This window comes from Trematomus bernacchii, unplaced genomic scaffold, assembly GCF_902827165.1.
Source record: "Trematomus bernacchii unplaced genomic scaffold, fTreBer1.1, whole genome shotgun sequence".
Taxonomy (NCBI): Eukaryota; Metazoa; Chordata; class Actinopteri; order Perciformes; family Nototheniidae; genus Trematomus; species Trematomus bernacchii.
In genome coordinates this window covers 8,896,234-8,911,265 of record NW_022987342.1, presented here as the reverse complement: position 1 = coordinate 8,911,265, position 15,032 = coordinate 8,896,234, and the positions used below count along the sequence as shown (strand labels likewise).

Here is a 15,032-nt window from a genome sequence, read left to right as displayed (position 1 = left end):
GTTCTTAGTTCAGGTGTTTAACAGTCTTATGGCCTGTGGAATAAGACTATATAAATAAACGTTGATTTGATTTGATTGAATGTTTATTTTCTATAACATTATTGCCTGTTCATCTTCACTTAGGGATGTCCTGCCTTTCACACTCAAACTCCCAGAGGCCATTGCATCGGCCAAGACTCAGAAAGAGCTGGAGGAGGCGGCTCAGCTCGGAGCAGGTACACTCTTTATTCATGTATTCTTTGAAGTTCTGCAGTAACACACATCTGAAATGACTATACTGCTGTTGTTGCACGTTTGTATAATGAATCACCTATTTGATTGAACATATTTTTGAGATATTTCTCACCATTTGTTTCATTAATAACCCATCTGTAGAATACTGCAGGGACTTGGCGCGTTTCCACTACAGCGCGGAGCACGGTTTAAGAGGGCTGTGACGTCAGCGGCCCGTCTTTGGTTGCGTTTCCACTTGGCCTAGTACCGGCCGGCGGGTCCTAATTCACAGTTTTTCTGGCCTCATAAAATCGCGGGTCTAGGGCCAGAGACAACGAGGCTGAGTCGGGCTGAGTATGCTAAACTAGAGAGAGCATCGCTGGCAAGGGGGCTACAACTACAACAAGATGGACATATTTGACCGTGATTTAATTGTAATACACGTTTCAAAATGATGCCGAAGTAACAACATACTGATACCGGTTAGTAAAAACCATGAATTAATGCTTTGTCAAGTCTGCAGACAGACGGCAGGGGAAAAACCTTTTAAAATGCGTGTTTTCTAAATGAAGATTGGCTAAGCTAACGCAGTATATGCTCCGACCGTCCACACTCACAACAACGGCCTATACAGACATAAATAAAGCAGCGACTGTATTCACCATGACACAGGCAGTCTGTGGTGTGTACTTGTTTCACTTTTGTCTAGTTTCTGAACATATATGAGGAGCTGTGAGCTCTGAGTGCTAACAGCTAACGGCTGTGTTGTTTTTCTGGGGTTCTCATTGAAGATGACGTCACGGCTCCGCCTACACTGCGTTACTATAGATACTACCCCAGTTCCTAAACTGTAATGGAAATGCGCCATAAAGTGAGCCAGTCCTAACGAGGCCTAGCCATACCGAGCGAGGCCGAGCGAGGCCGTGTAGTGGAAATGCGCCAGTCTGTCTGAGAAAGGAAATCCATCATGATGAAAATGTTGTCCATGTTTTCTTTTACCATCATTTATGATAAGAACATTTTTAGATGAACAGTCTGAAAACACAACAATTGTCGAAATTAATCTATTTATTTGATATTCAATATGCATGTCTTTGACTCAATGTTGTGGCTAAAGCAAACAGGAAAAGCCCATTATTGAATGACCTGTTTGTAATACACTACATTATGCTAAATCTAGTGGTGCCTCTTGCCTGATAGGGCTCCACCTTTTATTACATGCACACAGTCATGTCAAGTAAGAAAGCAAACAAAGATAACACGCCAAGTGATTGTCTTCACAGGTTTTATTTATTGTTCTTTGCTGACCATTCAGATCAGATTCCTCCTTTAGACACTTCATCTGTCAAGTTATTCTCAGCTCAGCCACTGTGCATGTGAGTCAGCTTCCTACAGCAGGAGCCTACAGCATAGTTTAGTGCTTAGTGTGGGGGGGGGAAGGGAGTGGCCTGTCCAAACACACATCGCACCACATTCAGACAAGTATGAAAACACACAAGGCGTATGAAGTGTAGGAACATGTAAAAGCAGTAAACAGTTGTATAGCTACTGAAGAAAATGGCTTGTTATTTGTGCACACTGGCATTTCTGTGAATGGTAGCTGGTGTTGTTACGTTGGAAGTGGAGAGGGATAGACAGCTTGAGAGCCTCTTTTAGGGAAACTCCCCTTCTCCACTGGAAAGCTTCTATTTAAAGACAGAAAAGCGCTTTTATTATATGTTGTGAATCTGAGCACATGTGAAACACAAACACATGTTGCAAAAGGCTACTGTACCAAGACCTTTGTATATAACATTTGCATTGCAACTGATTTGCCTTTTCAGAGGGCATGGAGTGGAATATTATAATGAACCTATTTATAGCAGATATTCATGAAACAATTCATATACCCTGTTAATATAGTCTATTTGATATCATGTTTTAGCAGGGAGTTTTATGATCTGCTCCCATAGGTTTCTGTGCATGTAAATGGTCTGCAATGACTCAAATCCCAGAGTTCCCTCCAGAGGGAGTTTCTGGCTGTCACAGTTGAGTCACAAAGTACCGATATGAACCTGAACATGAGCAGTCCTCTTTGATAGCTAATAGGCTACCTTTTAATTATCTAAAGACTTCCTGCAGAGATGTTTTACATGAAATCCCTGTAGTTTGTCAAAGTGCACATTTGCCCCTGTTCCTGCTTGGCTTTTACTTGGAAACATCTGCAAGATGTTTTACTGACAGTAACAAAAAAGCAATAAAATACAAGTGATTGGAATTAGTGAATGAATTGTTTTCAGTAAACTATTATGATACAGCATATTATTTTGCTACCCTGCCTTTATTCATTTGAGTATTGGCTTTTATCTAATCATTTGTTGTCCTTTTTCAATCAAATATTATACATTTCATATATTTGATAGAACAAAACTCCTCTTTGTAAAGTCAGAGTACACTTTATTAAGGTCAGTCACTATTAAATGTGCTATTTACAGTTGGCCTCCCGCTGCAGTCTCTCTGCAGACAGACCCCAGAGTCAGGTGGTCCGTGCTCACACGGAGCAGCAGGAATACCACGGGCACATTTCAGTCTCCAGGCGAGGGGGTGTTAGAAGACATATGAAACTGTCGGACCCGGCTCCTTTATTGCCCGAGGAATGAGAGCAAGAGTAACGTCTCCATTTTGAACCTGCAGGAGCAGTCATCACTGGGCTTATTCTGCAACATGTGTTGAAGCAGCATGTTTTCTTTCAGATTGTGTTGTAAATACACATGTCAGGACTTAAAAGAGTCTTTTTTTCCAGTGGCTATTAAAGCTCAGTGAGTTAGCGTGACAACAGTCTTGGCTAAACAGCTGAAAACAATGGAATGATTCAATGGAACATCAAAATGGGAGTAAATGTCTTTCAATGTAATGGGACACTTGCACTGAATATAGAAAAAGAAGAAAGGCAGAAATAAGGATTTCTGACAGCAATAGTACTGTTACATCAGAAACGTGTCCCAGAGCAACAGGAAAGCAGCATGTAGAATTTAGAGAGAGGAGAACAGAGCAGGAAGGAGTGGAGGAACTGGAACTGCGTGCCGTGGTTGTGCCCTCCCACTCTGTCTTTAGAATGGGCGACTCCCTCTCTGGGTGTGTGCCGGCACCCAGTGAGTCGCAGCCAGGATACTGAACTCACAGCGCTCCGGACACCAGCTAAAGACAGGCAAAGAGAACACTTAGAAATACTTTTAGGAAACGTTTGAACTGCTGGGTGAGAGATAGTTGAGATTGCTGTCTTTGTTCTTCTTTCTTCTTGTCTTTGACTTGAAAACTCAAGGACATACCCTTTCTCTGAACCTTGAATTGAGGAGAGGTATGTGTGTAGCTTAAAGTTAGTTAATGTTTGCCTCTGAATGTGTGTGTGTGTGTGTGTGTGTGTGTGTGTGTGTGTGTGTGTGTGTGTGTGTGTGTGTGTGTGTGTGTGTGTGTGTGTGTGTGTGTGTGTGTGTGTGTGTGTGTGTGTTTATGTTACAGGCTTCTGGGACTCTGCCCTGTGCAGTCAACGCCGCACTTTCCCCCGTGCCTGCCGCCCTCTGAGCCGGACCCTCAGCCCCCAGCGGAGCAACAGGAACAGGGAGGGGGAGGAGTCTCAGCAGAGACACGCCGGGGCCCACTGCGACAGTGCCCCCCCTACCCTACGCTCCTGCGCCTCTCCACCCTCCTTTCGTCTGGAGAGAAGACACTCCAGCGGCCCCCTGTGCTTCGTCACCCCCCTGTTCCTCCAGACGCATCGCCGCCCCCTCCGCTGTGAGGACGATCCGCCGACACATGCCGTCAGGTCCGATGAAGACCTAGAGAATGAGGGGAAGTCCTTGAAGCTGAGCAGCAGCCCAGGTATCGAGCAGCACGCGGACAAGGTCAAACTGAACGGCAAATCCCGGACACCTCCCCCCCGCCCTCCTCCCCCCCGCTCCATGCCTCGCCGACGCCCTGCCCCCCCACCTCCTGGACCTCCAGCAGCTACCACCAGACCCAAGAGCATGCCAGTGGCTGTCACTGTGTCTCCAAGGCAACAACCGACTTCCACAAAGCGCCAAGCGCCGGCTCGGCCATCGATGGGGGGCAAACAGGGCAGCCCCTCCAAGACTGCCAGTCCACCGATCCTTGTGCCGTCAAACCCCCCCCCTCCAAGGCCTAAGAAGCCCGATCTGGAATCTCACCGCTGTCACATCGCCCTGGATGATGAGACCATCGCCAAAGCTCTGTCCCGTGCCAAGCTTCCACCCTGCCAGCCTACAGCAACTGATGCTCTGCTGGAGGGTAACGCCGGGAGTCCGTCCACTCCTAAGGAGCGGGGACGCCAGCGGCTCAGTGACATGAGCATGTCTACTTCCTCCTCTGACTCACTGGAATACTCACATTCTCCAGGATTCTCCCTGGGCCTCGCCCCTAGCCCGTCCCGACACCTGAATCACCAAAACACGGTGGAGGACAGCAGCGACGACGACGATGATGTGGACGAAGATGACGAGGACTACGGGGTCAGTTTGGAGACGGACCTAGAAATGCGCCACCGTCCGTCCTTCAAAGCGCGAAGGCGAAGGGTTGGTGTGAGTCTGGGCGGGGGGCCCTTCATCCTGCCCAGGGCGCTGAAGGGACGTTTCCGCAAGGTGAGCGGCATGCTGAGCTCCCTCATGACCCCGGAGAGACGGGCGGTGAAGAGGATCGCAGAGATGTCCCGGGACAAAAGCTCTTATTTTGGCTCCCTGGTCCAGGACTACATCAGCTTTGTTCAGGAGAACCGAGGCTGTCACACCTCAGGGACGGATTTTCTGCAGACTCTCAGGCAATTTATGACGCAAATGAAGGCTTACCTGCGCCAGAGCTCCGAACTGGACCCCCCTCTAGAGTCCCTCATACCTGAGGACCAGATCGGTAAGTCAACCAAAAATATTGACTATCTTCTAAACCATAGAGTTCAATATACAGTACTTATTGGAGTAACTGGTTGCATAGTGGATTTGTGAATTTATGAAACATCTGCTCATGCATGCGTGGGCACGTGTGTTTTTTTTAACTTATATCCCATTTCTGGCAGCACTCACTTCCCTTCAAGTTTTCCGTCTAGTACAACTTAAGTGGTAAAAACTCCTTGGTGTTGCTTCAGAAAAGGGTTTGAAGATGACCTCATTCGTTGACAGTGTTCAGTGAGTGTTTAGGCTTGCCATCGTCTTGGGAATCGAACATACTAGTAGAAGTTTTCCATATTAGCCCCATTACTGGTGTTGAGTTACAGAAATGCCAGTGTGCTCTGCCCCAAAGAGTTATTCTTGGCTCATGTTGGTGGGCATCAGCTCACATTGCTGTTGAGGCTCTTTTGAAATGCAGGCTCAATATAAACCTATATTTGATAATGTTAAGAACGATTTGTAGTTTGTTTGTGTTAAGACAACATTGAGAAAATAAATGAAACTCAGCTCCCTTATTGGCTATTGTGTCAAACAACTTTAACAAGCCACATCCATACACTATTAAGTCGTAGCCAACTTGTTTACATGCTCTATTGAGGTCATATTGACTGTAAAAATAAAATATTCAGGCAAAAGCAACTCCATCAGAGCGACATTTCATTCAAATCCTATTACTGTAGACTCGAGCATGAATATGTAAGTATGTCTTTGCACTCATCACACGTCCCTTGTTCATTGTAAACAATAACAGCAAAGCCTTGTTCAGAGACAGAGAACAGATCCATTCTAGTTGTGCTAACAGGGCACAGATATGCACATAAAGCCTCATGCTCACAAATGTCCTCTTTAGAGAGGTGAATAAAGAAACATTGTAAAAGGATTTCAAAAATAAAGTTTATTAGTTTTAGCTGAGCTTGAATTCAAGCCATTTTAGAGACAATATAATGGCATCACTTTTTATATTTATTATTTACATTATATTATATTATTTATGTAAAATTGACATATAATATATCTATTTAATTATTATATATATATTTCTTTCGATAATTATGTATATTATATTTATATTATTTACATTATTTTTGTACTATATATATATTTTTTTGTATTATTGTTTATATATATTATTATTATTATTATCATTATTTATCTTTTGTTATATTTATATACATTGTTTTAAATTTAAAAAATGAAAAAAAATACTATTAAAATAAAAATAAAAATGCTTACAGTTGTTTCACAATCAAAGCTATTCATGTTTCCCTGGAAAACAAAAGTGAGACCCACAGCAGCAAGCAGGCCTGACGTCATGCTACAATCCCACATCATATTTCTTTCAAAAAGGAGAAGTGCAGTGGAGCTGAAGTCCATGCTCCCAGAGTGTTTACAGAAAGAGCGATTACGTTATGGCTCACTTTGTGACCTCTTAGGAAGTCAATGTTTGTGTTCTTATTATAAGGGGTACTACAAATCCCAACCTTGAAGTATTTGCAGCGACGATAATACTTAACATTTCATGTTGTCAGGTCAGGTAAATGATTGTTTATTTTTACAAAGGGAGGGTCTACAACTTTCAACACGCCCTAATGTAGGGCTTTTGTTATGCTTTTGTCTACATAACTTTAGGGGTTTTTCTTACGTTTTTAGCGTATGTGCTTGCTGGTATTTGTGAATGTTTATCACAGACTCTCCCAAAGTTCATTCCAATCAAGGGAAGCCTTTGAACAGGCAAGATAAAGCTCAAGGGCAAACATTGCTCAATATACAAAGGATATGAGCCTTTCTGGAGGGTATCAGGATGTGTGTGTGTGTGTGTGTGTGTGTATACGTATTCGTACCGAAATTATTCGGTATGGGCCCTTCGGTTCGGTACCGAACGAATATATCGTTAAATGTGAAAAAATTGAGAACTTGAACAACCTTTTGGAAGTAATCTCAGGTGCTGCGTCGCAGCGTTCAGTGTAATTTGCTCACATTGGGTTCAACGCGTCATAGAGCAACCAAGTCATTTCATTGGACGAGAGGCATACTATGAGAGCTGGTCACAGGGATGCGTTCAAATTTAGTCAGTAATTTGAGGAAATGGCGAACGCAGATAAAGTTGAGCTCAAAAATCCTCCAGCATCATTGAAGTCTCCGGTTTGGGAACATTTTGGTTTAGCAGTTACGTACAAGGATGACGGACAAAGACAGGTGGACCGAACCAAAGCTGTTTGTCGGCATTGTTCAACTAACATTGGTTACGCGGCTGGCAATACATCAAACTTGCACACATATTTGAAAAGGCATCACCCGAACGTGAATATCACCGGTACCAAAATAAAAAAGACTGAAGTGCAAACCCAACTCCCACTAGCATTTAAGCCTCCACCACTCGCAAACAGTTCAGACCGAGCCAAAGCTATTACAAACGCCAAATATCCTTATGTTGCCATGTTAGCAAAGCGCTACCTGGCTGTATCTGCTACCTCTGTCCCTAGCGAGAGGGTGTTCTCCACAGCAGGAGACATTAGTGCCAGCAGATCTGCCCTTTTGGCAAGCAATGTGGACAAGTTCATCTTTCTTTAAAAAAACATGAAAATACAATGACAAGCAAGTCCTAATGTCAAGCTGGCTGCTTAGGGGAGTACTAGTGCAGTACAGTTCAAGTACAGATTATTTCAGATCATCGAAATGCTGCACCTTAATGTTTATTTTATTACATTTTGTATTTATTTGAGTGAATACATTATTCACAGTTTAATAATAATTGAAAACCCCCCAAAAAAGATGTTATGTTTTGTGATAATTTTTTCTGCTGTACCGAAAACGTACCGAACCGTGACCTAAAAACCGAGGTACGTACCGAACCGAAATGTTTGTGAACCGTTACACCCCTAGTGTGTGTGTGTGTGTGTGTGTGCGTGTGCGTGTGCGTGTGCGCGTGCGCGTGCGTGCGCGTGCGCGCGCGTGTGTGTTTGTGTGCCTACCTACTACAGTGTGTCCTCACTAGCCTCAGTTCCTCCCCACATGATCTGTGTGATGAACCCAGCCCCTGTAAACACCCCAGGGCTCCCCTTGTTCTTGACTTCAGATGTATTGGTCTGGGGGGGTGCTATGAAGAGCCAAACCCTCACCTCAGACGACCCCCTTCACTTGTCTCCCGGACACGGTGTGGAGGCTTGTTCTGTAGTGCAGCACATTCCCCTCTCTGACTCACCATACATTCAGACATTTCTCCACAAGAACAGAATTCTTGTATGTGCATGCTGGCTTGTTTACGCGGTTACAAAGCGTGCGCTTGGCTCTGTGGAACTCATTGCATACACGCTGCCTGGAGGCTGCCAGTGAACTAAAGGAAGCAATTGTGTAAATGCAAACAAGCTGTACATAGCTGAGGTAGGCAGAGAATTATTTGAAGCCTATGTATGTAGGTCCGAGGTACAGATGGAGCCATTGTAGCTTTTTGCAGCATGCTAGCTCAATGAATGTTGCTTATAAATAGGGTTGGATTTGTCAAGGTCAGACACTCTTCAACTCTTCAAAGAGATTGTACTAAACCTTCAGGTTGCTCAGCTTTACAGTAAATAGCAAATATGTAATGTATGAGGTGGAACCTGACGTGCCACACTTTGAGACTAGTCATTTATTTCCTTTGTTACTGAGAGCTGTTGAAAACCAGGAATTCGGAATTATTTAGATTTGTTTTGCTTCATTTTATCATTATGTGTTAAAACGTACAAATGTATTACTGATTAGATTACATTAGATATACTTTATTTATCCCAAATTGGGAAATAGTTTTGTGACAGCAGCAGAAAATTAATCACAAAAAGTATTACACATGAGTTACAAATAAAGTAAATATAATAAAATACAAATTAAAGGTAAACATAAACAGTAATATATGATATCAACAGTAGAAACGTTTTATATCAATATAGTATCTAAAGAATGCCAAATCTACCAAAAAAAGGGAAATCTATATACATATGATACTATATTATATAGTATCATATGTATATAGATTTCCCTTTTTTTGGTAGATTTGGCAACTCCGGGGGGACTTCGTTTGCGGCCTGCCAGTACATAGATATATATAAACACTAGATGACTCACCCGCGCTGCTGGCCAATGGAGACCAACGTTGCCACATGGCGGCCATCTTGCCACAGGCAGCTCGCTCATTCATAACATTATGTCTATGGTGCACTATTGAAATAACCGTAGATTGCTCAATTTTCAACCAATTTTCAAACGGTTTGGTTTGTTATAAACATCAAAGATGTAGTTATGATACTGCATACTTATAATTATAATCATGAACTTTTTTTTTTCAACATGTCTTGTTGTCTCCTGTATCATAGCCATGCTAATAACGTTTATAATAAACCAAACCGTTTGTAAATCAGTCAAGATTTCAGCGAGTTAAGAGTATTTCTGTGCAGAACACTCACCTTACAACAGCTGTAGCAGTAGTTGTTGACTGTGGCAAGATGGCCACTGGTGAGCTACGCTGGCGACTCCCCCTTGAGCCATCTTAGTGTTTATATATATCTATGTGCCAGTAAACCCAAAGCAGAAGAAGAAGAAGAAGTGACGTCAGCGGCTTCATTTGCCTAATAGAGAGGCGAAGTCCCTCCCTTTCCGGTGGACCTCCATGGGACCTTATTTCGGAAAGATTATGTATTGAAGTCAATGGCGAGAGAAAGATTATCTTTTGATCCCGTTTGAATTGTGCCACGAATTACACATATGATGTTTGTCAATTTAAAATATAATTTTGCAAGTAAAAAAAATAAAAATGTGTCGTAAAACTGTGAAGTAACACTTTTTTTTGTGTGAAACCGCTCAATGAACTACATCTCTGGTCTCGCACACGTCACCAACATCAAGACGGCCGTCACGTTGGCACATTTCACTTCTTTCTTTCAGAATGAGGCGAAAAGTATTAAAAGAGGTGAAAATCACTCAAAGTCTGGGCATGTTGAGAGCTGTACATACACACAAGGGGAGTTAGTCGGTTCCTAAGAGCCAGCATGCGGGCCGGCTTTACAAGGTTTCGGTGAGTAACACGAGTGTAATGTGTAACGTTAATGACATCACTTACTCTGGGATTTGTAGTCTTTCTAGTTGCGTATTTTTCATAGTCTTATTTTTCAACAGTTTTACGACAAACTGTGACTTTTTTGACATGGAAATGATATTTTAAGATTGACAAACATCATATGTGTAATTCATGGCACAATTCAAACGGGATCGAAAGATAATCTTTCTCTCCCCATTGACTTCAATACATCATTTTTCCGAAATAAGGTCCCATGGGTCGGAAGTAGATAGGCGTGACTTCGCCTCTCTATCCTCCCCCAGGGACTTATTCCGGTGTGAACGCGATCTGTACTTAGTTCATGAGAACTAAAGAGTTCTCATGAACTAAGTTCTGATGAACCTTTGTGGGAAAAGTACTGCGGTGTGAAAGCGCCTATTGGTTAAGTTTGGTGTGGCCTTAGCTGACTTTGCAGAACATGTTGAATGTTTATTTTTTTGTAACGTTTCTGGATTAAATCAGAGTGCTTCTTTATATACAGTAATGGTAGAGTTTACAACACTTCTAGCATCTGGCAGAGCCATTTGACCTTTTTGTGGTTGATGTGTCTTGTTATCTTCAACAATGATTGACTTTGTATCTTCTACAGACCAGGTGCTAGAGAAGGCCATGCACAAGTGTGTCCTGAAGCCTCTGAAGAGTGTGATCGAGGTGGCTTTACATGACTTCCAGGTAAAAGATGGAATCATTTAATTTCACAATAACATCTCAACATCTTATTTTTTAAAGGGACGATTCATGTCAAAATCAAAAATACATATTGTTCCTTTTACTTGTTGTGCTATGTATAAATCTAGATTGTTTGATGTGAGTTGCTGAGTGTTGGAGATATCAGTTGTATAGATGTCTGCCTTCTCTCTAATATAATGTAACTGGCTATCAAAAAAAATACACTTCAAACAAAAAAATGCCTTGATCCAGAAATCATGACCTGGTTACTCGAGATAATCTACAGATTGGGAGCAGTTTCATGTACAAACCGAACTACATCCGCCAATAGGTTAGCACACGCCTCATTAGTCATGAGTCGATGCACGCTTCTGTCTCTGCAGTGATACTGTTGGCAGGTGTAGTTCAGCAATAAGAAAGTTGTTCCTGCATGAAATAGTCACATACGGTTTGAGAATTATCGTGTGTAACTAGGTCATGATTTCTTCAAAAGGACTTTGCTATGGAGTTTGAATGTTTTTCACATTTTATTTTGTTGGTGCTTTCGGCACCAGGATGAACTGTCTCTTTATGGGTGAACATAGACTCATCCTTACCTTCAAACCATTTTTTGAATTCAAAAGAAAAAGATATCCCCAAAAGAGGAGTTTTGAGACATTACATAGGAACCTTATTAGCGATCTGGCTTGGTTAGCTGGGTAAATTAACCACACTTTTAACACTCAACTTGTTATTTCCAGGTGAAAAGTGGAGCTTTGCAGCAGCTAAAGGAGAACCTGGCCCTGGCTAAGGCCAAGAGGCCCCAGGAGTTAGGGGTGGATGGAGCTGTGCCTCCTGACCCCTTGGCTATTGAGAAGATCCGTCACAAGTTCCTAAACATGAGGAAGATGTACTCCCCTGAGAAAAAGGTGTCATTGGTGCTGCGTGTGTGCAAACTCATCTACACCATAATGCAGGATAACTCAGGTATGGTGAAGATATATAGATTCTTATTTTGTATTCTTCATTCTTCATTCGACAGAAAGCCTAAGATTTACAGCGATGACCTTTGTCAGACCTGTATGACTGACCCCTACCCCCCCTTCTCCCTCACTGCTCTCCGTCTGCTTCCTTCCAGGGAGGATGTATGGTGCCGATGACTTCCTGCCCATGCTGACGTATGTGGTGGCTCAGTGTGACATGCCTCAGCTTGACACAGAGATCCAGTACATGATGGAGCTGCTGGACCCATCTCTGCTTCAAGGAGAGGGTAGGTGCTGAAGCCCGCTTCACATCACTCATCGATAGAACTGCTTGGTATATAACTCATAATGTACCATGAAAACAATGTCACTTAATTTTAGGCCAGAAATCACATAATTAAGAGGCCTTCACACCTCTTTTAACTATGCATTAAGTATGGAGCTGGGCATTTTAAGCTTAGCTTAGATTATCATAGAGACTAGAGGCAGTGGGAAACAGCTAGCCTTACTGATGATAAAGTTGAGAAACAAGACTACCACAATCTCTAAAGCTCACCAAATACCATGCAGAATCTTGTTTGTTTAACCTACATTGAATGCAATGTAAACATTATAATAGGCTATGAGATAAAGGCTTTATCTCTTTTTAGCATGTCCTATTTGCTAGTTTAGTGTATTGTTTGTAGCTATAGCTGCCCTGAAAACCACAACCTAACATTTTTACAAACACACAAGTGCTTGTTATATACCGTAGATCTTAAATAATGAGAACAATATCACATCGTTTGGCTTTTACACCTCTTTTAACTATGCACAAAGTATGGAGCTGGGTGCATTTAGCTTTAGCTTAGCTTAGCATAGAGACTGAAAGCAGCTGTTCGGCCGGCTCGGTAATGGAACCAGCTTACTAGGCAGCCGAGACCGCATATGGGCCGTCAGCTCCACTGAGCTGTCCGGCGGCCGTGAACTGAACATACATTAAAAGCAATGACATTGATGTTTTTAGCTCACTCTCAGAGGGACAGCTAATACGTTTATTTCCCAAAAGGTTGAACTACTACTTCTGAAACTGAAAGTAAGGTAGTGAAGTAAGAGAACAAAAAGGAAACACAGACACTCTCCCGAGACGCTTATTTAAAAATGGAGGTAATAAACCTTTCATAAATAGCATACCATCTGGAAGTGAGTAATATGATTTTCAGAAGATGTTTGTTGAATATTTCCTACATGAGGTCATGCAAATTACAGTATGGTGTGAGGTTAATGTTGTTTAACCCGAACAGAGGAAGTTCTTTCTAGGAGGAAACACTTAGCTGTGTCATCACAGCTCCAGACGAATGGATGGAAATAGATCATAAATAGATCAAGGGCAAGGGTCACGTATATGAACTATTCACAATGCTGTCATAGTATTAGGTTCTTGTAGTGATCAACTCTGAATAATGAATAAGTAGCTACAGACAACATTTTACCTGAAGCTTTACGGAATGTCCCCTGTTACTGGAGTAGCATGGTCAGCACCACCTTTAAGACATGTATTATATCACATTCTGCTGGAATAAAAACAAGAGTTTTCCTGTCGAAGATGAAGCAATTTCGAGACAAGTTTAATGTTCCTCAATTATTATTGTTTAGCATTCCAACACAGGTATTTCACCAGAGTGGTCTCAGCTGATTTGGGGAAGGTTTTGTGTGAGAGCTTGACAAACATAGGTGTAGCAAGGGAAGTCCTTTTGACATTGGTAGGAAATTCCACACGCTGTTTGATTTGAATAGGCTGGAGCAGGTTCAGAGGATAAAGGAGACTGACCCCTCCCAGAGTGAAATATTTTCCTACCAGCGTCAACCTCACTGGCACGTACACGTAAACTCATTGTAGAATGGCTTAAATGTATGTGTATCCTAGAGCCTCAGTTCAAACTGTGAAAGATGACTGATCCTGCACCGATTCATCTCTTATATAAAAGGAGGAAGTGTCCATTCCTTGATACATTTGACGAGATTCTACCTAGTGTTTGGTTTCATTTCTACATAACTAGCTCTGCATTGTTTCTTTTCTTACATCCCCATAACGCCCCTCATTTAGGTTTTGGATTGAGGAGGGCAGACATACATATGTAATAATAGACATGGATCATTTTATCTAACAGATACATTTTTTGTTACAGTATTATTGTAATATACTATTTACATAGCTATGATTTGATAATGGCCACCTTTGTTTGTAAATGAGTGACGTCAGGCTCCACCTGGGAGGGCTGAGCGAGAGTTGAACTAAGCTGCTTCTATGCGAGTGCTTTAAGGGGAAATATGTTTCGGACATTGTCAACTAAGTAGTAAAACTGAAGTTCACGGGAAGTTTACACCCCAATAGTAAGAAATCTCACAGCTGTCAGAACAAAAATATGAGATTTTGAAACAATCATTTATCATTTACATCAAAAAGTACATCTGCAACTATAAACCAAAGATTTTTCTCATCAAATGTAAACTGGTACACCTCCCCCTCCTCCCTCCTCCCTCCTCCCTCCTCCAGGGGGCTACTACCTGACCAGTGCGTACGGAGCCATGGCCCTCATCAAGAACTTCCAGGAGGAGCAGGCCGCCCGGGTGCTGAGCTCCGAGGCCAGGAACACGCTGCACCAGTGGCACAGGCGGCGCACCACCCCCCGCTCAGCGCCCACTGTGGACGACTTTCAGGTATCACGCCTGACCTGAACCCTCCATGAACATCCAGGCAGTGAGTCTAAGTAGTACCAATTCCAAATCAGTCCAAAGCTCACTCTCGGCATTGGGAAGGTGCATGAAAGGAGCTGTGTTCCGGCCCTGGACAGTGGAACGGATCATATCTACAGATTCTACTAACCTCACTGCATGTTGATCTGGATCCATTCATTTATTTGTGGTAGAAAGCACCCTCTAGTGGAACAATTAACAACTGCATCTGCTTTCTTTCTATGGCCATAACTGCATGGTGTTCTTCTGCCAGCGCTTGAGTCATCACTCATTTCTTGTTGTGTTTTTCCTGGAAATGTTTGTCTGCTAAAAGAAAACTTAACCCTCAAATAATCATCTGTATATGAAGTACTCACCCTATGTTTCGTTGATAGGTTACATTATACTTATATATATATATATATATATATATATATAAGTATATATATG

General features: G+C 42.4%; 1 protein-coding gene across 3 annotated transcripts in view; it reads left to right on the top strand.

Annotated features, from left to right (window-relative positions):
• The window catches only part of LOC117481469 (ras and Rab interactor 2-like), a 46,208-nt gene that overhangs the window by 28,800 nt on the left and 2,376 nt on the right, over positions 1-15,032 (top strand). For 2 of the 3 annotated variants that reach the window (XM_034129162.1, XM_034129169.1), the window contains exons 7-12: positions 124-215; positions 3,712-5,112; positions 10,826-10,908; positions 11,646-11,871; positions 12,023-12,154; positions 14,404-14,567. In XM_034129162.1, the coding sequence (XP_033985053.1) occupies positions 124-215; positions 3,712-5,112; positions 10,826-10,908; positions 11,646-11,871; positions 12,023-12,154; positions 14,404-14,567 (2,098 nt within the window). Of the gene's footprint in view, positions 1-123; positions 216-3,711; positions 5,113-10,825; positions 10,909-11,645; positions 11,872-12,022; positions 12,155-14,403; positions 14,608-15,032 lie in introns of all 3 variants that reach the window. The other variant, XM_034129179.1, reaches the window with a different exon arrangement.